The 24,730-nt window shown below is 40.8% G+C and overlaps 1 protein-coding gene across 5 annotated transcripts in view; it reads left to right on the top strand.

Annotated features, from left to right (window-relative positions):
- The window catches only part of P4HA2 (prolyl 4-hydroxylase subunit alpha 2), a 54,407-nt gene extending 36,247 nt beyond the window's left edge, over positions 1-18,160 (top strand). For 2 of the 5 annotated variants that reach the window (XM_074960478.1, XM_074960479.1), the window contains exons 9-15: positions 3,577-3,647; positions 7,288-7,387; positions 8,972-9,025; positions 11,250-11,315; positions 15,319-15,387; positions 16,277-16,373; positions 17,718-18,160. In XM_074960478.1, the coding sequence (XP_074816579.1) occupies positions 3,577-3,647; positions 7,288-7,387; positions 8,972-9,025; positions 11,250-11,315; positions 15,319-15,387; positions 16,277-16,373; positions 17,718-17,788 (528 nt within the window). In that variant the 3' untranslated portion in view covers positions 17,789-18,160. Of the gene's footprint in view, positions 1-3,576; positions 3,648-7,287; positions 7,388-8,971; positions 9,026-11,120; positions 11,181-11,249; positions 11,316-15,318; positions 15,388-16,276; positions 16,374-17,717 lie in introns of all 5 variants that reach the window. The other 3 variants (XM_074960477.1, XM_074960481.1, XM_074960480.1) reach the window with 3 other exon arrangements.
- Positions 18,161-24,730: the final 6,570 nt, after the last annotated feature.

The following is a 24,730-nucleotide window of genomic DNA, read 5'->3' as shown; positions in this document are numbered from 1 at the left end:
TCACTGGAAATTTTTTCTAGTCCGGCAAAGCAAATGGGCTATAAATATAATAAGACAATAATTAACAATTGACTTAATTTAGTGTGTTTGCTGTTCAGATTTCATTTATGAAATCACTGCCGGGTCACATGCACCGATTTTACATCAGCGTAGCTCCATTAACTTCAGTGAAATTACTCCTGATTCCTCACGAGTATATGTGAGATCTGGATCAGACCCAGTGTGTGTAGGTAAATGTAATAGTTTTAGATGAATTTATAAATATTCCTACATAGTTGTTCACAAACTTAATTTTTCAGCATCTGTCTCAGACCTAACTGCTGGACTTACTTTGAAACCCATGGTGTTATGCCCAGAAGGGTGGAAAATATAACATTATGATGGGATAATTCCTAAATAAAATAAATGTAATTTCAGCCAGGAAACTTTATTCAGTAATCACTTAAGTTTTACAGGCAGAGCTCTGTGAGGTAGTGTGTTACTATCTTGGATTTGGAAAGGTTGGGAGTTCCCAAGTTATCCCTAATATTGTAGAATATCTCCTCGAGAAATCTCTCCTCCCAGTTCCAAACATTATCTGCAGGTTTAAATGTGCCAAGGCTTTGTTTTTGAAGAAAAGCAACATCTGCGTTTGAGAGGGGGTAGCTGTTCAGGGCGACCAGGTGTTTTTCATGCTCAATTTGCAAAATACAGTCATATTTTCGTCAACTGTTAAAATTGCTTTCTAAACTAAATGAATCTGTTCCGAACTATCAACTGAACTGCTGGAACAATAAAACTGTTAATTGTAAAAGGCATGGATTGCACTGGGACAGGTGTAGCATGGAAGCATATAGAATGTAACTGTAAATTTTAACAATGTCTTCTTCGTAATACAGATGTGCCAGATTAGACAAAGGTGCATCATAGAGAGGAATGTATAGAGCCTCACTGACCTCTCACTTATAACGCACAGTCATCCTGGGTTACAGGAAAAGCTGTGCTGTTGACATACTGAAGAAGCCACCTGGGGCAGGGGTGGAGAGAGAGAAAACTGAAAGAGAACTGAGACTTCTGCCTGAGAAGAAAAGCAGTTGTGCTGTTAAGTAGGAAAGAATGGAATTTATAGTAGAGCAGAATTTTAATGAAGATGCTATAAAGCCCAGAAACCATAGAATGCACACGTTGTTTGTGTATTGGTTTAGGAATGAAATCTGGGGTGTTTCTGTTTTGTTGTTAATCCACTATTATTAATTATATGTTGTAGTCAGGTCTACTATGAGCTGAATACACATTAAAGTCAAGAAGACAAGATTTTACAGAGAAATGGAGTATTCTAGCACCACACAAATGAGATACCAATTAATAAGTTTGTAGCCAGCATATTTTAGCTTCTCTTCTTTGTTTAGGTCAGCTGGTGACCACAGAAAGAAACCATATGGAGAACCCAAAGGAAATAGAAGGGTAATGAGGAGTTTGGCAAGCTAAATTATATTACAGAAAGCAACACTTCATTGTCCAAATAAAGAAAAACATTGTCAGCCTGACTTTCTTGCTTAATTGATCTTTAAATATTCATGGTAAATAGGCCCGATGGGATCTGAGTTACTACAGAGAATTCTTTCCTGGGTATCTGGCTGGTGAATCTTGCCCATATGCTCAGGGTTTAGCTGATCGCCATATTTGGGGTCGGGAAGGAATTTTCCTCCAGGGCAGATTGGAAGAGGCCCTGGAGGTTTTTCACCTTCCTCTGTAGCATGGGGCATGGGTCACTTGCTGGAGGATTCTCTGCTCCTTGAAGTCTTTAAACCACGATTTGAGGACTTCAGTAACTCAGATATAGGTGAGAGGTTTTTCACAGGAGTGGGTGGGTGATATTCTGTTGTCTGCGTTGTGCAGGAGGTCAGACTAGATGATCATAATGGTCTCTTCGGACCTTAATATCTATGAATCTATGACTTATGGAGCAGAATTCTGGAAGAAAATACCAAATTAGTCAGAATTGTGGGGAAAGTTGTGCCAAGAGCTGTGGGTAGAGACAAGAAACCTAACAAGCAGATTGGAAGGGAAACAGGAGAATGACACATTTGGGGAAATATGAAGGAAAATGTGATTATGCACTGGAAAAAAATACAAAAGTCAAGAGGGATTGTGATTGAATGGGGGTGACATGTAAGTAAGTGGGTTTGGCACTCTTCATCTTCAAAGTGATATAACTTGTTCATCCCAACAGCATCCCTGTAGTGTAGGTGAAACTTTTGCATCTTACAGATGGAGAAACTGAGGCGCAGTGAAGTGAAGTGACTTGCCCAAGGTCACACAATAAATCCATGTTAGAGCTGTGATTAGAACTCAGGAGTTCAGGATTCATTCTGCTAGGCCACAGTGCTGAACATTCTTACCTGATCCAACAGCAGATACATCCCCAGCCCAACACTCTTGCTCCCAGCACTTGTGCCTAATAAGCCCAACACTAAGAGAAACAATGAGCCTGTGCACTTCCATTGAGGCAATGTCCATCAAGTACACAGGTTGAGGGCTCCCTTGTTCTGATGAGTGTGCTCCCTTGTGGTTTCAGTGAGCTGGATCCTGTGAATTCCTCAGTTGCCTAACCTACTTCATAACAAAGTCCTTGTTTTTCTCACCCACTCCTTGCGCACACCGAATGCTGTGGAAGTAGATAAAGGGAATTTGGGCACAGGCCTCTGAAATGAGCAGGAGTCGAGCTAACTCTAGCTTTAGTAACGCGAGATTTGTAGAAGCGGGGATTGTGTGAAGCGAGTGGGAAAAGAACGGAGAGAGAGGCTGTTGTCACCTTGTATTAGATAAGAATAGAATGTAGACTATAAGAGAAATTGGTGAGAAAAATAAGATATCGTGAAGGAATGTGTATAAACAATATGCAGCTGTTGCTCATTATTGTCCATAATAAAGGTATAAATGCTTGCTTTAATTGTTTATCTTTAGAGAGACCTGCCTGGGTGGGGGAAACCCTGTGTCCTAGTGCACTCTCTCCCTCTGTGCAATTGCTTGAGATAATAAAGTATATCTGACTTGCTGCACCCAACCTGAAGAGTGAGAACTGTGTTTTTCTCCGACAGTGCAATTCTTATGATCTACCCCAGCCCACCTTTGAAATAATCTGGCTGAATCCAGAGAATATCCAAGAGTTAACTTTCTTTCTTCTCTGTCAATAAGGACACAAACTTCATGGGTCATTAATTTTCTGTTGTTCCTTCTTGCTGATATCAACCCAAGCCATACTTCAGACAAAAGTACTTTCCAAACCTATTAGTCAAGCAACATCAAATTATAGCTTTAATGGATACCATGGTTTATGCAGCCCCCTTAGCCAGATTCTAATCAGGAGGATGACCGCTATAGCTCATCCACGTTGCATCATAGACTGTTCTTGTGTGAAATCAGAATAAGGTCCAGACTGAAGCTAAGAATTTCACCCAGAAATATATCTAACCCAGGAATTTGGAGTCTGACAATTGGGGAGGGAAATAGACAATTGGTAGAATTTTGAAACAGATTTTTTTTTAAACTGTTTATTCTTTGTTAATTTTGTCCTTGGCATTTCTTTTGACACAGTTGGCACGAGCCACGGTACGTGACCCCAAAACAGGTGTCCTAACAGTGGCCAGCTACAGGGTGTCAAAAAGGTAAGATGACTGTGAAAGAACTTGCATCCTACTGTTTTGTCTTCAAGCTCCACTCAACCTGAATGCAGTGGTGTAGCTGTCACTAGTCCATATACTCTTCTTAACATTCTTCCCTTGTTTGCCTGCTTTCATTGACGGTGTAGAATGAAGAATGCTATCTATCTGATTAGATCGCTTTAATTGCACGTACTGTGTTTTATACTACATCTAAGATTAGGCAATGAGTTTTATGGCCTTTAATTAATGCTTTTTATTTTTGTATTCTGGAGGTTGAATGTGTGCAAATTCTGGTGCCTTAGATGCTTTACGAGACTCATAGACAATAGCCTCTATTACTTTAAATAGCAGTAACACTGATATTAACTATAAAGATACTTTAATTCTGGATTTAAGGATTTATGAATCCTTATGTTAATGTACAATTTAGAATAATAGAATAGAAATTTATTATGCAGGGTTTTTTTTGTGGCGCGTCTATCCAGCTTTACTGATCTAAAAACACAAATATTTTTGTCCCTTTCCTTCTGGCAACAAGAAGACCTGTACCAAATGGTTTTCAAACAAAACTCAAAATATACAGTTTGGAATATCGAGCAGTATTATAATACTTTGCACATAAAGTCTCACAAAAACCCTGCTGATGTTGAAAATTGTTATAAAAGTTATGTTTCTAGAGAGGTTAAACCGTCATAGATTAATATATTTTAAAGGTCAAAAGGGACCATTGTTATAATCTGGTTTGATCTTTTGCATAAGCCAGGTTCTAGAACTTCCCTGAATTAATTACTGCTTTAAGTCCAATGCCTGTAGTTGAACTAGAGCAGTGGTTCTCAAACTGTGGGTCGCGACCCCATTTTAATGTGGTCACCAGGGCTGGCTTAGACTTGCTGGGGCTCAGGACCGAAGCCGACGCCTGAGCTCCACCGCCCAGGGCCGAAGCCAAAGCCCAGGGACTTCAACCCTGGGTGTCAGGGCTCAAGTTATAGGTCCCCTGCGTGGGGCTAAAGTGCTTGGGCTTTAATGCCACCCACCAATCCCCTGGCACCCAGGGCAGTGGGGCTTTGGCTTTGCCCCACCATACCTAGGGCACCAAGGTTTGGGCGGGTTCAAGCTTCCGTCCCCCTTTCTGGTGTCATGTCGTAATTTTTGTTGTCAGAAGGGGGTCGCGGTGCAGTGAAGTTTGAGAACCCCTGATCTGGAGCATATCTTTTTAGAAAAACTTCTAATGGTGAATAGAGAGGTTTAGAAACTATACATTGTAACCACGTCAACACCCCTTTTAAATCCCTCCATTGCCTTCACTCTACTGCATCAAGTTTGAGGGTCTACACTACAAACTTGCATCAGCACAGCTGTGCTGCTGTAGTACTTCTGGTGAAGACGATCTAAGCCAACGGGAGAGCTTAATAACTCCACCTCTGTGAGAGGCGGTAGCGTTGTTGACAGGAGAAGCTCTCCCACCGACATAGCACTGCCTACACAGGGGCTTATGGTTTGGATAGCTACATCGCTCAGGGATGTGGATTTTTCACACCCCCGAGCAATGTAGTCATACTGAAGTAAGTGTGTAGTGTAGACCTGGCCTTAATACCTTCTCCAGGTTCAGGGTAGGGCTGTAATCCTCTGCCATCTGTTTCTAAAGGGAAGCATATTATATTTCCTTTTTAAGGTTAATCAGTTTTATCTCCTGCCCCTCCCTCGTCAAGTTCCTGCAGCTCATTTACTCAGTTTCTAGATGAGTGCTACGCGGGTTGCTGCCGGAGTAAGCCAATAGATTGTAAATGTGATGAGGAAGGGCAGGAAAATCTTCCAGCATTTCAAGGCAAGATTTCCTTTGACTTCAGTGGGCTTTATGTCAGGTTCAGGGAGCCCAGTTGCTTCTCTCTATTGCATCATTTCACATGTTAAGTTCATTTTCTCAAGGAAAAGGGCGTTTGTTATTTCCCTTTGCCTTCCGCCAGTATCAGGAGGGCCAGGGCTGTGGGTTTCCTCAGGCTTAAGGGTGGTTGTGCTACGTTTCAACTGTGTCATGCACATTTTCAACCTCCTAGTCTTTTGACTATTACCTCTACCCTACTTCCCTGCATGATGTTTTCCACCTCCTTTGCTGGCTGTGTTTTCATTTTTCTCATTCAGGAAAATCAGACCTCTATAGAGAGTATCCAGCATACTGCAACACAGCAACTTCTGAGAGGAAGTCTTTTTTGTAATCCAAAAATCAATCAGATTTTGCACCTAGACTACCAGAAACATGCACCTAGATTTCCAATGCTAAATCTCAAGGTGGAAATGTTCCCTGGAAGTTTTGCTTAAAGGCCGAGATCACAAACTGAGCCATGTGCTAAAAACAGAATGCAGTGATTTGGTAAGGGGAGGAGGAAATCACAGTGATGTCTACATCTTGTGTTATCTTGGGCAGGGATATCTGATGGACAGGGCAGTCTGTGGTTGCAGGACAGGTTTTAACAGAAGGCACAATTTTTTTTTTAAACTAGTGGGTAGATTGGGTTCCTGTTATCTAGCGGTTGGCAGAACAACTGCACATTTCAGGAACAGCAGGCATGTTTCTGTGCTTAACGCAACAAAGGTTTGCACAGCAGCCAGGTCAGTACAGCTTCAGCTGATGTTGATGGGTTGTACTGGCCCAAAAAACCCATGTGCTTGTCTCTACTGTCTATACCCTGTGGTTGCAGTCTCTTCAGTCCTCTTTGCCAGTGTATGCGAGAGTAACATTTTTCAAAACAAACCAACTTCATCAGCATCACAAGACTGCAAAGCTGCATTCTTCCTAGTTTGTGGGGTTTTTTTTAAGATGAGCACAAGAGCTGTAGCCCAACACTCGGTACAGCTAACTCCATAACTGCCACGGTGGTTCTGGATGCACGAGAAACACCTGTCAGAATCTTTGAAATCACTATAGACCTTGAAAACCTGCAAAACACTCAGCTTTTTCGTCTATCAAGATTTTATGTAAGGGAGCACCTTTGCCGCTGATATGCTTAAGCCACATAAGCTGGGGTGGCTCCAGCTTTTCAAAGGTTATTGCCTTTGATTGGTTTTTTGCATATATGTTTTGTCACACTTTTCAGCAAATAAATAGTATCAGCAAGTGGCCAGAACCTCAGACAATGAAACCTAAAATGTCTCAAGGTGGGGAACTAAACTCAGAGAAAAGGGGAAAGGTTTGGCTTGTGTGTGTGGATAAGAATGTTGATGGCCCTTTGCTAGGCCTGGAAGCTCTTTCCTCTACTTTCACCTTCTAGGTTAGAGAGAGAACACCCACTTTTTGCAGTTTTTAATTGGTAAAAGTTGTACTATATCTGTGCAAAAACAAAAACCAAAGTCTTTCACACCTGCCTCTGCTGTCTGTGACCGAAACTAAATTTGAAGTACTTCGCAGGTGGCAAAACCTTGCAGAAACCACCAAAAGTTCTGGTATAGAGTCATGTGGTAAAGCTGTGTCTGGCAGAGTGAAGGTGTATGCAGTGTAGTGGGAGACGGGTTGGTCCCAGGATATTAGAGAGACAAGCTGGGTGAGGTAAGATAATGAAGTAGGGCTGTTCTGAGTCGAATATTGGATTTCTCATCTTTTTTTTTTTTTTTTTTTTTCTTTCTCTTTTCCCCTCGCCTCCACGCCCAGTTCATGGTTGGAGGAACATGATGATCCTGTTGTTGCCAGAGTGAATCACCGAATGCAGCATATCACGGGATTAACAGTAAAAACAGCTGAACTATTGCAGGTTGGTTCTGATATTTTTTACCTGGGTTAACACCGCAATGCTTTGTAAGCAGCTTCCACGCCTGTCAGTCAGGAGGGTCAGGATTGGGCCTGACGTGGAAGTGGGTATAGGAAGGGGATATTTTCCCAAACATCTCACTCAACAGGTCTCAGAAGGTCTAAGCGATGCAGAACTGGCACATTCCCATGGTGTGGGTGGACAGGGACCCCATGAAGAGTGTCAGCATAGGCATTCCACTTCCTGCTCCAGAGCCGTGCAATGGGTCAGTTTGCTCTCCCTGTGGTTAGCCAACGTGGAAGGATAGAGGGCAGCCAAGGAATAAGACGTGGAGCCAGAGAAGCTGCAGCACTGGCAATCCACTAGCCAGTCCTGCCATTTAGAGGGAGGTGCAGCAGCCCCACCCCCGAGAGGAGGATTCTTTTTCTTAGTTTGGCAGCCACGCAGGTCCATTTAAAGTGTTCTCTGTACTTACGGGCTTTGGGCAGGGATCCAAGATTTGGCAAAAATAAGAAGTCTTTAAATGAAGATTCCTGGTTGGGAGGAAAATAACATCCTTATTGCTGTTGCCTTTAGGACCCTCTAGAGAAGGATATGGAGACCGTGAGCCCAGTTCACAGCCCTGCTCCAGCCCTTTTGTGCTATTCTGATGATACAAAGGGAATGTGAATTGTCTGCATCTTGTTCCTAGGGAATAGCCCTGCAGTAAGGGGTTCCATAAGTGGCACAGAGCTGCCAGAAGATCTCTACATCCCCCTTGTAGACTGCAGTTTTGGAGGAGTGTCAGAGTATGGCTGGACCACTGCTACTCTCTGGCTATTGTCAGGTGCCAGATAGTCGCTTAGTGGCTGTGGCTGCTGAGTAGAGTATAGAACAACCCTGAGGCTGCACTAAATCATACCAGGAAACAGCCGAGGAGGCGAAAGGTAGTTTTAATCCACCTTTGACCCTCCCTGTCCTCCTACATCTGCGTGTATGAAACTGGCCGTGCATGTGTAATGCACACACTAAAGCCAGGCTCTCTAGCTGGAGCTGTAACAGACTCACAGCCTCTGTGGATCAGGCACATAGGGGAGCACATAATACACCCTGGCCAGTAGATTATATGTGTTTATAGAAGTGGAAAGAGGTGGTGGACAAGCATGTGAAAAATCATTGTTTCTCTTCTTTCATTTGTTTGCCTCTTGCTATAATAGTCAAACATTCGAACAGAACATTGCCAAAGGACCAGTACTTCCAGCTTTATTTAAAAAAAAAAAGTTTCTGCTTGATATTTTAAAATAGTTTCTGAATTGATCCAGCAAGGGAAGATGGTTAAAGTGATCACATTCAATTAATTAGACATCCCTTCAAAGTAATAAAACATTTTCCCCCTTTATATTTATTTATGTACTCGTGTTCATTTTGTGATAGAAAAAGTGTGGATTAAACATAACGTGACAAAATAAGAGTGCAGTGCAGTCCTGTCAAAAGCCACTTCCTCTCCGTGGGTGGATATGGCTTGGGTCGTTGCCTCCAAGAAGAAAATATTTGTCTTCCCAACTATCTAATTTGCAATTAAATGTGTTTGTTTCCCCCACACCCTAGGTTGCTAATTATGGAATGGGAGGACAGTATGAGCCACATTTTGATTTCTCAAGGGTAAGATCACAGTGTCAAACTCATTAATGCTCACATTAATGCTAAATGCAAATAGTACTTTAAAATAAGTTTCGTTTTGAGAGATGATATAATGTTTGTTTTCATGAAAAATTATTTTAATATTTATTAACCTAGGGCCTGACCCTGCAAGGTGGCTAGTGACTTCTGCTCCAGTTCGCTTGGGTATTTAACAGCTTGCAGGAGGTACTTGGAACCTTGCAGAATTGGGTATCTGAGAACCAGGCTGAAAAAGACAGTAGTAGTTCACGAGTGCCACCTAAACGCAGTCAGTGTCCGTGCCAACCCTACTGGGGAGCTATGGTTTGCTGTCTTTTTTTGATGTATTCCATTTATAACTGCTTGGTTTAAACCAATGTTTTGTTAGTGTGTTATGGTTAAATCCGAATTCAGATTCTGATTCTGCATTTGGACCCACTAGCATGGACTCCTGCACCCATCAGAGTCCCACTGATTTCAGGAGCACATAGTTCCACATTCATGTTTCTGAATACAGGATTGAGGCCTTCGTCAGCATTAAAACAAAACTTCAACACTGACCGCTCGTGTTCATTATCAAACTTTTACTGCTCATAAACAAGTTTTGGCTTGCTAGCTTTACTGAACATCACTTTCCTGTTAACTTGGAGTCTGTGTAATCTCTTGATGCAAATAAATACATTTAAATCCTCGTTTGAACTAAAGGAGGTTGATAGAATCTCAATAAAGAACGCAAATTAGCCGTCAAATTGGCCAACATAATCTTTACTCTTGGATTAGGCACTTAGGGAGGAGCCGCATTTGGAATTTATCTGGTAATTGCTGCCAAAGTTAATGCAAGGCAACAATTAGACTCAATATGGATTTGGTCTGGTCCTCTCCACTCTGTGTGCATTGCAGATTTTCATATTTCAATCTCCATACGAGTTTGCAGCTCTTTGTTTGCTCACAGAACTTTGTACAGTGATTTTTTTTAAATTATTTTTTAATATAAAAGTATGTCCCACTTTGAGCACTACTGTCAATCACTCAAAACTTTCAGGTTTTTAGGAACCAAAACTCCAAAATCTTCACACAGGCTGCATTTGGCAGAAAGGCTGCAAGCCTGTCAAGGTCCAAGTTCTAAACATTTTCTTATTAATTTTTGATTTCAAGTTGATTGTGATTTAAAACATACACAGTGCCTTTTGTGAACCCATTTCAGGACAGACGTGTATTCTTGCATCCAAAATTGATTTGAAATTGTTTATATTTTTGAATGGTTTTTTTTTTTAATCCTGATTTCCTCCATTCCCTGTCTAATCTTTGGGACTTTCTTGTTTGTTCCTTTGTAACAATGCATCTTAACATCTTCTGGCTGAAGTTCCTTACTGCTTTTGGCACTTGAGACATTGAAATAAATAGTCACTTGTATTGTTTGAAGGTGGGTGATTGATGCCACTCCTAAACAATAATGAATGAGGCTCCAAAGCATTTTCTGGGGATTAATGATAAACTGGGATTCTTGTTCCATTCATTAATCCCAGACAGTTGGAAGTGTCTGGCTGGTGTCATTACTGCTATTACAACCTGTCACAGTTAGCTAAAAATACTCTGCTCCTTTTCCCAGAGCAGAGTATATTATATGTGGGAACAATTGGTTAGACCTGCACTGTTGCAGCTGCATCAGACATTTAGGAGAACCAGGGGTCTGATATAAAGCCCACCAAGTGAATGGGAATCTTTCCATTGACCTCAGTGGGCTTTGGATCAAGTCCAGTAATACCAATACAGCTGCCATCCACAATGAAAATGTCATAAGGGTTATAATATTTATTTGCAGAATGTTTGTGCTCTATGCCCTAAAATTTCCATTCAGACGCTTCTGATTGCTGAAGAACCGTGTTGATTCAATTCTGCGTATACTTATCCAATGTGCACATTGCATGCATTTGCAAACCTAGTTTGGCTACAAGATGTAATGCCTTTATATGCAACTCCATATAAAGTGTCCACATTTTGTGCCAAACTACTGGAATTGTTTTTGCAGAGAGCTACACGCATGTAACATTAGTGTGAGCCTGTTTGGAACCTGGGTTAAAGTTGTTATCTATTACAGCGACCCTTTGACAGCACACTCAAAACGGAAGGAAATAGGCTAGCAACGTTTCTTAACTATGTAAGTACCTCTGTGTCCTTGTTGTTTGTGCTCTTGAAGTTTGCAGTTGATTCTCATTTAATTTTATAGAAAGATGAACCTGATGCTTTCAAGCGTTTAGGGACTGGAAATCGTGTGGCCACTTTTTTAAACTATGTAAGTATGATAATCCTGTACGTGTCGAGTGATGCTTTCCTTAGCATCACATTTAGCAATAACCAGTTGTACAAGCTGTAATACGGGCTCACTAAAAAGCTATAGCATCTGAAAGTGGGGATTTCCTTGTTCTCACACCATCTGCTGCTATCACAGTTCAGTATCTCTTACCCCGAATGTGGAAAACATAATTTGAATAGAGACTAAATGTTTCTCTTGTTTACACTGGAACAAATCCATTGGCTTCACTGGATTTGCACGGGTGTGAGAGGAGAATTTGACTCAGAAGTTTCAAAGTGAAACTTCGAAAGGGGCTGAGTGACTTCATACATAACCTTTCACTCAGCATCCTGGCCATCAGTTGTTTGTCAAGGGGACTTCCATCTTTTTCACCGGTGTCTGATAGCACTTGATGTTGTGGATCTTCTGGCAGTTTCCCCTTTGTAACTCTGCGCTCAAAGCTAATATACAGTAGTGTAGTTATTACCTTTGCAAATGGAGACATGACTAACGAAATGCTACTTCAGTTAAGAAACTCTGCTACAAATGCAAGTACTGAAAATAAAGTAATGTTAGTATGGTGCATTTCCAGCATGGAACCTAATGGCCATATACACTAGATTACCATGCATCATCCCAACTGAAATTAATGGGAGTTCTGCAAGCAGATTCCAAGCTGTATATGGCCCTGGGTATGCTTTCATGGCTGTTTTTATTCTGACAATGACATACTACAGTTATCAGATAACCTCTATTTATTATCTCTATAGTTTGGGTCTTCAGTCCTGTTATATAGTATAGTTTGTGGGTGATACAGGGTAGGTGTCACCCCATTTGCAAAATGTTTTGAATGAGCTGATATTTCAAATGTCAAGTGTAGCTTGTAAAAACAACCAGAAACAACTTGACTGAAACAATGAAACTGTTGTCCGAAACAGTGGTCCCAAATGGGTCTGTTAGTTAGGATGAAATTTCAGTGGCCACAGCTCATATTGGGCTTTTCACATTTTCTGACTAACCTTGACTGAGATTAAAACAAATAAAAATTACATACAATGTCAGTGGTACATGTACAACAGCAAATGTCCCTTATTATATGACATGTACAGCATGTCAGCATGTCCAAGGTGCCTATTATAAAAGATTGTTTTGTTGCTAAAATGTAGGTTTTTAATTTGCAAAGCTGCATGCACTATGCTTTCTAGATTGGGCAGAGAGGGAATTGGCCCCTAATGCCAATGGCATCTTGTGCCCTTTTATTGTAGGTACCAAACTGGGACACAAAAGTAATAATAATGTTACTCTTTAAGCAGAAAAACAAATCAAAATGAGAAAGTGTGATGACAATTAGGATGGTAATATTTACAAAACACAAGATCCAGTCCTGCTCCCATTGGTGGCAATAGTGGTTGGGCTGTTGACTTCAAAGAGAGCAGAATCAAACCCAGTTTTATACCTTTTCACCTAGGGCCTGATCTAAAGGCCATTGAAATAAGTGGAAATACATAGAGACGTTTCTGACCCATCAGTATTCATTCGCAAAGGAAACCTGCACAACACTTTCAAAAGATGAGCCTGAACAGATGGACTGAACAGAGACACTGAGTTTATGGCTTATTACATCAATCTGAAATGCACTAACACCCTCTTTTTGTCCTATGATTGCAGAGGTGTTAACAGGCCACTCCACCTTGAATGGTTCCATAGAATATGTGCTAACTACATATGCTAACCTATCTGTTCCACCTTGGGTTTAACTGTGATGCTGGGAGTACCTTTCCCAGACCTGAAGAAGAGCTCTGTGTGGCTCGAAAACTTGTCTCTCTCATCAACAGCAGTTGGGCCAATAAAAGATACTACCTCACCCACCTTATCTCGCTACATAACATATACATGTGAAGTGAACAAAAATCTTTGGCTTCTTTAAGAGCCCTAAAGGATGGACCAAGCTTAGATGTTCTGAGGATCACCCAGACCAGTAAGGGATTCTCTCACTTCCTGCCTTATAACTTTGGGTGCCTTGCTGCTATGGCTCAAAGCCCTGACACCACTAGCAAGCCTACAAGCATAAAGGTCTCACCCTGCCTACCACCGGGCTACTGACTCTTAGCAGCCCTTCCTGTTCTGAGTCCCCACATCCATCTACTCCAAGTTCTTACTACCAGACACTAAGACTCTTCCCCTGTGGTTCGTCACCCCTGAAGGAGAGAAACCTGCTCCCCTGTTACCAGCTAACTTTGGGGGACACACTCCACACAGTTTGCACAACCTGTTTGGGGGTAAAAATAAAAGGTTTATTTAATAGAAAAACCACAGTTTCAAAGATGACATAGTAAGGAAGACACACATACAAGTTACACAGAAAATAAACATAAAGACCCAGCCTCAGGTCTCTACATTTACACATCAGATAAAAATCCCTTTTCTAATACAACTGCCTTTTGCCTTTGCTCAGTTTCCCAGCATGCCCCCTAGCCCCCAGGGGGGAATCCAGTGTTCACAGACAGCCCCATGTCTTCAAGACTGTCCCTCAGTTCTGGATCCTTTCACTTCAAACCCTTTTCCTTTTAACAGGGTTTGCGGGGGTAGGGGTCTTTCTCTCAGGTCTGGTCTACACTACAGACCTTTACCGGTAGAACTGCATTGCTCGTGAAATGTGAAAAATCCACATGCCTGAGCAGCATAGTTATATCGACGTAACCCCCATGTAGATGGCACCATGTTGGAGAACCTCTCCCATCGACATAGCTACTGCTTCTCGGGAAGGTGGATTAACTACGCCGACAGGAGAGCTCTCTCCCATCGACATAGAGTATCTTCATTAAAATGCTACAGTGGCTCAAGCTATAGTGTTTTATGTGTAGATCTGTCCCCAGACTGTGTTCATTTATGGTGAAGGAAATTCCCTCCTTTTTCGTTGTAAGGAGAGTGATCACTTTACATAAGCTGTTACCAGCAGGAGAGTGGGGTGGGGGGAGAGAAAACCTTTTGTAGTGATAAACACCCATTTTTTCGTGATTTGTGTGTATAAAAACAAACATCTTCTGTATTTTCCACAGTATGCATCCGATGAAGTGAGCTGTAGCTCACGAAAGCTTATGCTCAAATAAATTGGTTAGTCTCTAAGGTGCCACAAGTACTCCTTTTCTTTTTGCGAATACAGACTAACACGGCTGTTACTCTGAAACCTCCTTTTTCAGTTTGGCGAGACTGGGGTTTTCTTTTCAGTTTCAAGTTGTTTCAGTGTTTTCCCATTAACTCAAATGGTCCACTCTCATCTTTGCCTGGCTGGACAATGGATGGGTCCTTGAAGTTAGTTCTGTGTAAACAACTAGCTTGGGAGGTGTACATGAAATTGTAGTACCAGTCATGAGCAAGGATACGATGAGGTAATGAATTCCATGACTTTAACAGATCTCTGACTTTTTTGGCTTCTGCTTCAGCCCGGATGGTGGGGCTCAGGCTGTCAGCCCCGGACTTTGGCTTCAGCTCTGCTGTGACCATACCCTGAGTTTGTCCTTTCTACCAAGACTGTTCTGTGAATTTTGCTTAATTTTACTGTGACAAAATCATATCCATAGTCAGGAGCATATTCCACATACATGAATACATAGATTCAAAATCAGAGCCTGTATACCTATCTCATAATGACCATCAAGTTCAGAACATTATAAGCTTTCATAAAAACCTTAATTGGCATATTTTTATACACAACATTGTATACAACCACTGCTTATTCTTTGTGGTTCAGACGCCCTCTTCTCCCTTTGGGGTGTCTGGACCCTGATTGTTATATATAAGTCTTGTGTGTTCTGTTCACATTTCAAATTCAGCATCCTCCATGTAATTAATTGTCTGTTTATACAGTATATGAGTTATAACTTTGTGTTACCACTGGTGCTTTGGGCACTTTTATAATGGTTCAGTGGTTGTGATTTGCATGCTCTGACATTGCATCATAAAATGTTTGTGTTATGGTGACTTTGTTAACTTATTTTCCCAGATGAGTGATGTAGAAGCTGGAGGTGCTACAGTTTTCCCAGACTTTGGGGCTGCAATTTGGCCCCAAAAGGTAACAGCTGATTTATTTGTATATAGTCCCTCTCCTCTTTCCCCACATGCACACTAAAGTTTGTGAAAATGTTGTTGCTTTCATACACTTACATGGTACGAGTGGTAGCAGTGACTTACTTAGAGCTGCCCTAGATTATGGGCATATATATTGCCATTATAGAAAGCAATGATACCTGATTCTGGGTGGCTCTAGAATGGCAATCTGAACAATTTCTACAAAGGGCAGCTTTTAACAGGAAAGGAGTTGCATGGAGGTAAAATTACCCCCTGCTCCAGACACAGTACACCCATACTAGATATTAAACACATCATTTGCCCGTTACTTAGGGTTTTCCTTTGTTATCTTAAATAAGAACAAAAAGCAACCTCATCTTGAGCTTCCCCTTTAGCATGGCAGTACCTAGTTTTTCTCCTTTCAGGACTCCCTTGTCCCTGTCCCTAGTTCCTTCTGACTTATAAAGAGTCCCAACCAATTTATATGCATGAGTTTGATCTAAGACTTGGCTGCCCAAGCAAGTTAGTACAGCAGCTGTGGCTCTCTTATGCAGAGTTGTAGTTCCTGACATCCTGTCATAGGAATGAAACAGGGAAAACTTGGATCAATTTAAAGAAAGATATAGACAGTCCCATAAACCCAGAGTGCACTGTGGCAGGGATGGAATGAGAGGCTCTTTATTTAACAGATGTGAAGCTCAGAAGAGCAAAGAGAAAGGTGAGATAAATTAATAATTGGAGCTTTAAATTATTTAATTTTGATATACTGTCAGCAGTGAGCCATAAGCTTGAAGTTACTGAGAGCCAGATACTTGGTGTTTTTACTTTCTCTCTTACACACACATTCTGAATAGTTGTGTTGAACTTTGTTTAATCCAGGCTTTCGTTTTCAGGGGACAGCAGTGTTTTGGTACAATCTTTTCAGAAGTGGTGAGGGTGATTATCGAACAAGGCATGCAGCTTGCCCAGTATTAGTAGGCTGCAAATGGGGTAAGTCATTGTCCTCTACTTGCCTTTAGTAACAAAAATCGCAAGCTGTCTAATAAATTCCCCTTTCAGTGAAAAGATAATATTTGAACTCTCTTCGAAAAGGATTCTGTAATTGTGGCATTGCCATTTTAACTTTTGCCATTTTGAGTCATAAATACACATCACTCCACCAGTGTTGTCAGTGCAGTAGAAATTGTTGTTATTGCATTCTCTGGTCAATGTTGTGAACGTCATTTTTTTTCATGTTGAGAACACTTATAAGGCTGCTGTTTCCAAACTGTAGATCTCTAGATCCAGATGCCGTGAAAATCAAGGATGATTGGGGTTCAAGACGCTGATCCTATGAAAACATATAGATGGACTTAACTTTAAATGTGCAAGTAGTCCCACTGAGGCCGGTGTGACTACTTACATGCTTAAAAGTTAAACACATGTATAAGTGTTTGCAGGATAGGACCTAAGTACTTACAGAGGTCCCTTTGTAGTCATATCCCCAGGTGACATACTCTGCCTGGAATATAGAAGGTGGACTCGTTAGCTGAACTGGTGACCTGGAAAGTGACAATGTAGTTTTGACTAAATAGTATCTGAACAATTTCTACTGCACTGACACTTCCAGAGCACCGGAGAAGATCAAATGGAACCCAAAGAGAAGAGCTTTTTCTGCAATGTACTTAGGAATTGGTTACTTTCAAATCACGCTAAGTAAAGCAGTTGGCGTGTGTGTGTGTGTCTCCCAGGTTATTCTAACCTTGCACTGGAATATCTTTTTCATCATTACCTATTCAAAATAGACAGTTTTACAACATGTTCTGGAAGTAAATAGATTTTGACGTCAGGCCAATGGAAAGTGAATTCTACCTTTGGGCCTCAGATGTTCACCTCCAGACTGTGAACAAAAGTCCACATCCTCAATCCTCTATCCAGCTGCTTTGTGCTGGAATATAGAAGGTGGATTGATTAGCTGAGAATATTTATGGGAATACACAGAGGTCTACACCACCCATTCTCCCACTTCAGCATAAAGGGCATTGCAGAGGGAGAATTACCAGAGCACCCCGCACTGTGGGCTGATCCCAAATTGGCAGAATAATGCAAAGGGGAATGTTGCCACCATAGCTGTAAGTTAAGACTGGCCCCAGAATTGGGGAATTGTAAAGGTACCTTGCACCCCCTCCCTTGAGTCTCTTTAGCTCTTGTGCGGGAGAAGGAGGAACACAACCATCCAGTTCAACCACCTCATTTTATTAATCCAGACAAAATTTCATCCCTAGAAACCAAACTTCGAAGGTTACATACAGGCTCCATGTACAGTTCTAACTAATTTATCTCTTTGTTCCACAGTTTCAAACAAATGGTTCCACGAAAGAGGGAATGAGTTCTTAAGACCTTGTGGGTCAACAGAGGTCGACTGAAATCCATCCTGCTGCTAGCTCTTCCTTTTTTGTCCCTTTCTTTTTCAGTTCATTTCTAAGAAATGATCCATCTTCTATTATGAAAGAGCTCTGGCACTTTTTAAAAAGAATGTAACCTCTATAAGTGAAAGAAGCAAAAGGCTGTAATGACTTGGCAGTACTTGGTAACTATTATTTCCCCCACCTCTCCACCAGTTTCACCTTCTCACCACACCCTCCCAATTTGTGTCTTCCGTCATAGCAGTGCAAACAGCACTTTTGGCAATTCAGTGCATTTGAGTGCCTGGTCTTGTGCCTTTCATTCCTCAGATGTTTTAGGTGTTAAATATTTCATTGAGCCAAAGTTTTGTGTACGTGTTAAATTTATTGTATTTCTGTGGATTGCAAGTTTTAACAAATAAATGCTGTTTCAAAAAAAAAAAAAAAAAGTTGTCCTCTGCTGTGAGCTTGTGTCTAATGCTGTGTCCCAGCTTATCTATGGGTCTGGGCCATTTGCTTCATTTAGAAATGTTTATGATCAAATTTGGACTAGCACTTCGGAGCTCGATCACACAAGGTGCTGAGCACCCACACCTCCTAGGGAAACCAGAGTGAGCTCAGGTTGCTCAGTACCTTGCAAGACTGAGCGTGTAAATTGGTGTAGCTGTATTGAAATCTTACAACATGCTTACAATGTTGTAACTTGCCCTGGGTTTTTCCTTTGTCTGAATTGACTTCAGTGGATGCGTTGCTTGAATAAGAACCTCCAGGTTTGGGCCCGAGCTTACTCCAGTTAACAGAATCGTCACTTTCATTTTTAAAATAAGAAATACAAAAACATCTACAACACAATAAACTCCTATGCTTCCATTATCTTTAGTAAATATTGTATATGGGAGACCTAAAATCTTTGAAAAATACATAGGTAGATTTATGACAGTCTCTAGTTACAATTTTAAACATTTTCATTATTTTTGTGTGGTGCCTTCACATTTTTGTGACTTTTTCATCCCAGAAGTATACGTTTCCTTTGCATAGTACTGTGCCTCTTTGCTGCAGGAAGCCCCTGATCTAATAAAGCACTTAAGCACATGCTTAACTTGAAGTCAACGGGACAACTCACAAGCAAAGTTTAAGCACGTGCTTAAGTGTATGGATAGATTGGGGCATGTGTTCTTGTGCTCAAGTCATCATTTTCTTCTGTACCAGACACACAAGGAGCCAGATTTCCGGCTGCCTTGCATCTTGTGTTGGTCACTTAACACATGTGAAGGGACTGTAAAGTGCTTCCAAATCATAATGGTTTCATGAAGGGGCAAGGGCTAGAGGATAAGACTACACAAAGCACAAGACAGTAGAAATTGGGGCCAAATATCTGTATTTAGGTGCTTTACAATTTCTTCAAAAAGTATGAGATGCTTACTTATGGGGAGTGAATAGCACAAAAGGTCTAGCAGAATTGAGAAGAAATAGATATGCTTTGAGGGAAAAATTAAGAAATACTGAAACAGATTGTGGCTGACTCTTGTGCAGATGTGCCAGGGAGTTGACTTCAATGGGAGTTCTTCTGGCCAGTACTGGTATGAGGGTAAACGTTTTAGAATATTAGTGATTTCAAGTGAACTCCTTAGAGTGAACAGTAAAAACCTACATTATTGCTTAAAGACTATGGGCATTGACATTCAGAAGAGACTTTAGTGAAAGAAAATTCAGTTAACTTGCCGTGTCTAATTGCACGCATAATGTCATCATAAGATGAACATTGATTTCTTCTCCATTGTAAGGTAACTGTTGAATGAACTAATACTTAAAACAATTATCTGTCAACATCCTCTTGAGGGCTGGAAGCACTACACCTACTAGATTGTGTTCTTAGGGAAAGAGCAATTTAGAGAGTATTGGATTTCATATGGCAGGTATAATGGACATCACCCTCCCTGGTACGATGGTAGGATAGTGCGGCTCTGATTCAGCAATAAACTTCAGCACGTGCCTAAATTTTAGCATGTAAATATTTCCATTGAATTCAATGGAATTACATGCTTAAAGTCTGGCACATGCTTAGGCCTGATTCTATCAAGTACTAATCATAAGTTTTAATTTCACCATGAGTGGCAAATATACTCTTGAAGAGAAGGCTGGAAGGTTAGATAAACGAATAGAGCTGATGGAATCATTCATTGTGAACGATATGGGTGGGAAGCGTTGTTCATTGAATAATTATCTGTGAATAAATCGCTTTATCCTACAAAGAACTGCAGTAAGTAATGTGAAATCATAAGCACTTTCTCAAAGCCTATGGTAATAAATGCAATACACTACACTCTGCATTTGAAAATCTGAGTGTATTTCTCAGATTGTTTGAGTGTTTCTCAAAGCTGGGAAAGTGTTGTCCCAATTTTATAGATGGAAACTGGGGCATAGTGTGGCTATGTGATTTGCCCAAGCTCACATAGTGAGTCCAGTGCAGTCAGGAACTGAACCCCAGTTTAGCTGACTCTGAGGGCAATCCCCTTTAATCTGCGGTGTCCTTTCCACAGTACTCTTGACTACAACTTGGTCGTTTTTCTGTAATCTTTCACGGCTCTTGTCCAGAAGCGTTGCTAAGAATTCTTATGGTTTCTGGCTGTTTCTTCAGAAAACTCCACTGATGAGCTGTAGCTATGTTGGTAAAATCTCTAAGCACAACAAAAACACAAGAAATGATGTGCTTTGTTTTAGAACAATGTGTGCAGCCTATAGCAAACCCACAAACATTTGGATGAAACAGAGACGGGCTAAAACCTAAGATTTTAACTCCTTTGAATTTCAGGGTGTGGGAGAAGAATCTATCTATTGTAGCTATAGATTTCTAGAACGACCATCACCATGGTATGTATATAGGCTCCAACAGACCAGATCAGAACTCTAGTCAAAAGCTGCAAGTCACACCATCTCAACCAAGAGGGCTGGGATAGGCAATTGGGTAATTCACACACCAAACTGACTTCTGTTCACTTGCTCCTGTTTTTCCAGGTAAATGCCTATAATATATAATGGATACTCTCACCTAGCCTTTAGCCTCTTCTGCAGAGAAAGAAGTGGAGTGAGTGTGTATGAAAGTGTTTGAACCCACAGGGCATGGTCCTTCATTATACCATGTACAGTATTCTCTTATAGCTAATCTGATTTGTAAAGTATTGATCTATTAGGTCTGGAGAGTCTGGGCTTTTCTGCAAAACAATGTCTCAAACTCCTGGGTGTCAGTAAACTCTGAGATGTGTGCATAGCTTGTCAGATTGCGTCCACCATTCTGCTCCCTGGCTTTATAGAAGATAGACTAACTATGGCAGCAAGCCTCAAAATAAGCCTACAGGACATTGTTTTCAGACCTAAAAGAGAGAAGCTTTTGCATGTCTTGGAATTATCAATGCCTTCCACTATGCAGGGAGAGGAGCGTTCCTATCTGTGCGTTACAGGTATGGTGATTACTTCACACAATTGTTTTAACCTGATAGAATTCTGTCTCATAAACACGCTGCTTATGCTTCTATATTTCACAGGGTGTAACACATAGCAGAAGCTCTTTCTTCATAGTAATCTGAATGGGAGTTTTGTTTTTGTTTTTTTACATTTTCAATTTACCATAATTGTAATTTGGGGACATTAGTACATCAGGTTTAAACAAGAGGGGGATTTTTTTAGAGCCAAGTTTGTCTAGAAATGTAAAGAACATTTGACAAGAATCTGTTAACAATATTAAATTAATACATTTGACACTTTGCTTTTTAATAGATGGCATTTTCCCTTGAAATTGACTGCACATTTAGATGGAAATGATAGTATTCTCTATTTTGTGTCTCTTAGTGTAGAAGAACTATGGAGATTTGCAGTGTTCTATAAATGGTTAATAATGATATAATTTTGCAATGGAATTGATATTACCAACCCGGTGACATTTCATGGAGAATATTTGGGATCTGAGCCACACAATTCCAATTACTTGCTTCACCTCTGTGAGAATATATTTTAATTCTGGAGTGAATATGAAAAGCATCATGTTTATGCTGGCAAATAACCTTTGACTCTCCGTATTGCTGCGGATAGATTCTTCACAATAAGAAGACTCTGATGGCAATTCTTATGAAAGTGGTCTTTTATTAAGAAAAACGCATTTAAAATTAATTCCCTGTCCGCTGTTCAAAGCCATTTTAGAGTGACAGTATCCGAGCTCTCTGCATCAACCATTCTGCTCCCTGGTCTTTTCAAACATAACTAATTATTTTCAGGGTTTTCAATAACATCACTGCTGGTAATGTTCCAGGCAAACATACCCCACCCTGAGAAGGTAAGGGAAAAAGTTGGTGTTAAAAACCATATCTCGTGTATTCATCAACCCGAAGAGAGTCAAGATTTGCTAGAAGATAATGGGGAGGGGGGGGAAACGTGACTCAAAAGCCTAGTAACACAGAATGGAATTCAATTAAATCTTATGTGCATTTACTTAAAGCTCCCAACTATCTTCTATGTCAGACACCTTTTGACTTTAATTGAAAAATGCAGTATTTGAGGCGACTGGGATGAGTTTTTTGGATACTTAAACGGTGAAATTAAAGCAATAATTTCACCTTAAAGATGTTCTTTCCTCAGCTATTTTATATTCATAATTAATAAAACACACTGATATGTAATGTACATGAATGATCACACAATATTGTTTTCAAGATGTATAAATTTGAGGCATAGCCTATTTCTAATTGGGCTAATATTACCAATTACTAGTTGCTGAATCCCAATCCATGCTAATACAATACAAGACACACTTGTCTGTTGTGAGCACTAGTGACATATTGCAAATATAGCATGATATAAAATTATTTTCCAGTTTATTATAGCCTGTGTACTTTGAACAAAGAGGGTTTTTTTTCCCTACAAGGCTGTAGAATATCTCCACCCCACAAGTAAATGTTTTTACTTTATCAATATAAAACAGCAATAAGTTCTGCAAGATGATATAAAAAACATGCATGAAAATGCAAAAAGCAAAATTACACTAAAGGGTCTGAGAAAAGCAAACCAGCAAGACAGTTCCCTCTAAGGCAGCCTCTTACCTAGCTCTACAAAGGCATTTATGGACTATGCCTGTCCCAGGGAAGGATTGGTTTCAGTGATATAACTGAATAGCATTTTTTCCTCTGTCATTCAGTGTGATCTTCCTGTGAGCCTGACAGCCCCATCACATTGACAGATGTTATAGTGACGTACACAATATTTATCTCTATCCACATACAGTGCTCAGCTATTCATTAGAAAGAGCCCAATTATGCGAGTTAGCCACAGTTTTCCACGCTTAGAAGAGTGCCATTCTTGCTGCATACTTCCAGGTCCTGTCCCGCTCCTGTTGACGATGATGGAAGTGACACCACGGAAGGGAGGTGGATCAAGCTCCATATTCATACTCACACATCTCAAGCATGTAAAAATAGGCCTGGCATGGTTTACATTAACATAACTATATAGCAGGTTATGATCTTGTGAGTGTTTAATAAGCTTGATATTTCCAACAGCAGAAGTCAACAGCAATTTATGGCAAGGTTATTGTTTTTGTTAATACCAGGCAGCATTAATTGAAAGTGTTTAATTTCTTAAAATCCACTAGAACTGTGGATAGTGTCAGTCTTTTGGGGACTGGACTGCCTTACTCCTCTCATAACCTTCACTTCACGCAATGTGCACTTGATCACTTAGCTGAACTTATTTTCTAGCACTATCAATAGCCCAGCATATGACAAGCTGGGGGACAGGAAGAAGAGATATGGTTGAACACCAAAAGGCTGGTACTGGAAGCCACAGTCAGTAGCATTGTTCGACTGAGTTCCATTACCTTTGTTGGGAAGGAAGTAGCTGGGACTTTAAAACAGTGGTTCTCAACCAGTGGTCCGGGACTGGGGGGCCGTGAGCAGGTTTCAGGGGGGCCGCCCAGCATTAGACCTGCTGAGGCCAAGAGCAGAAAGCTGAAGCCCCACCACATGGGGTCGAAGCCCAGGGCCCCAAGTCCCGCCATCCGGGGCTGAAGCCAAAGCCTGAGCAACTTAGCTTCACGAGGGCCCCTGTGGCGTGGGGCCCGGGGGGCAGTTGCCTTGCTTGCTACTCCCTAACGCTGTCTCTGGCTTTTATATGCAGAAAAACAGTTGTTGTGGCACAGCTGGGCCATGGAGATTTTATAATATGTTGGGGGCGGGGGGGAGGGGAAGGGCCTCAGAAAGAAAAAAGTTGAGAAACCCTGTTTTAAAACGTATCCATCTAAAGTTATTTGCTTGTTAAGCCAGAAAATAAATGTCAATTGTTTTGCAGAGTGTTTGTGCTAAGAAATATTTCCAAATGTTCTGAAACAAAACATGGATCAAAAACAGATATCCTGGACATGCCCTTATTGTAATCCCAAGCATTTCACACTCTCCTTGGTCTATCCCACAGTGCAGACTGAATGTCTTTTATTAAAGGATCATTTCAGACACTTGCACGTGTAGCTTGTTGTCTTCTTTCTTGTTCCCTGTGTGGACTGGAAATATGAGACCATTCAACTTCTCAGTATGTCGCAAGGATTTGTTTCAAACAGGGCTATAGTTCCTACTGTGTTGAAATGACAATCCTCATTCCAGGTGATGGTACTCCCGCTCCTTTTGCTAATGCAAAATGAGGAGGTAACTGGAGGACCTGGATTAGCATTTGGTGCATTGTTATTGCAAATGGAAAAAAATTAGGGCTGTCAATTAATCGCAGTTAACTCGCGTGATTAACTCAAAAAAATTAATCACGATTAATCGCAATTTCAATAGCACTGTTAAACAATAGAATACCAATTGAAATTTATTAAATATTTTGGATGTTTTTTGACATTTTCTTATATATTGTATTCTGTGTTGTAATTGAAATCAGTGAATATTATTTTTGATTACAAATATTTGCACTGTAAAAATGATA

Source organism: Natator depressus, chromosome 8 (genome assembly GCF_965152275.1).
Source record: "Natator depressus isolate rNatDep1 chromosome 8, rNatDep2.hap1, whole genome shotgun sequence".
In the NCBI taxonomy this organism is placed as follows: domain Eukaryota; kingdom Metazoa; phylum Chordata; order Testudines; family Cheloniidae; genus Natator; species Natator depressus.
Note: the sequence above shows the minus strand (reverse complement) of the source record. Positions and strands in the feature narration are given on the sequence as shown.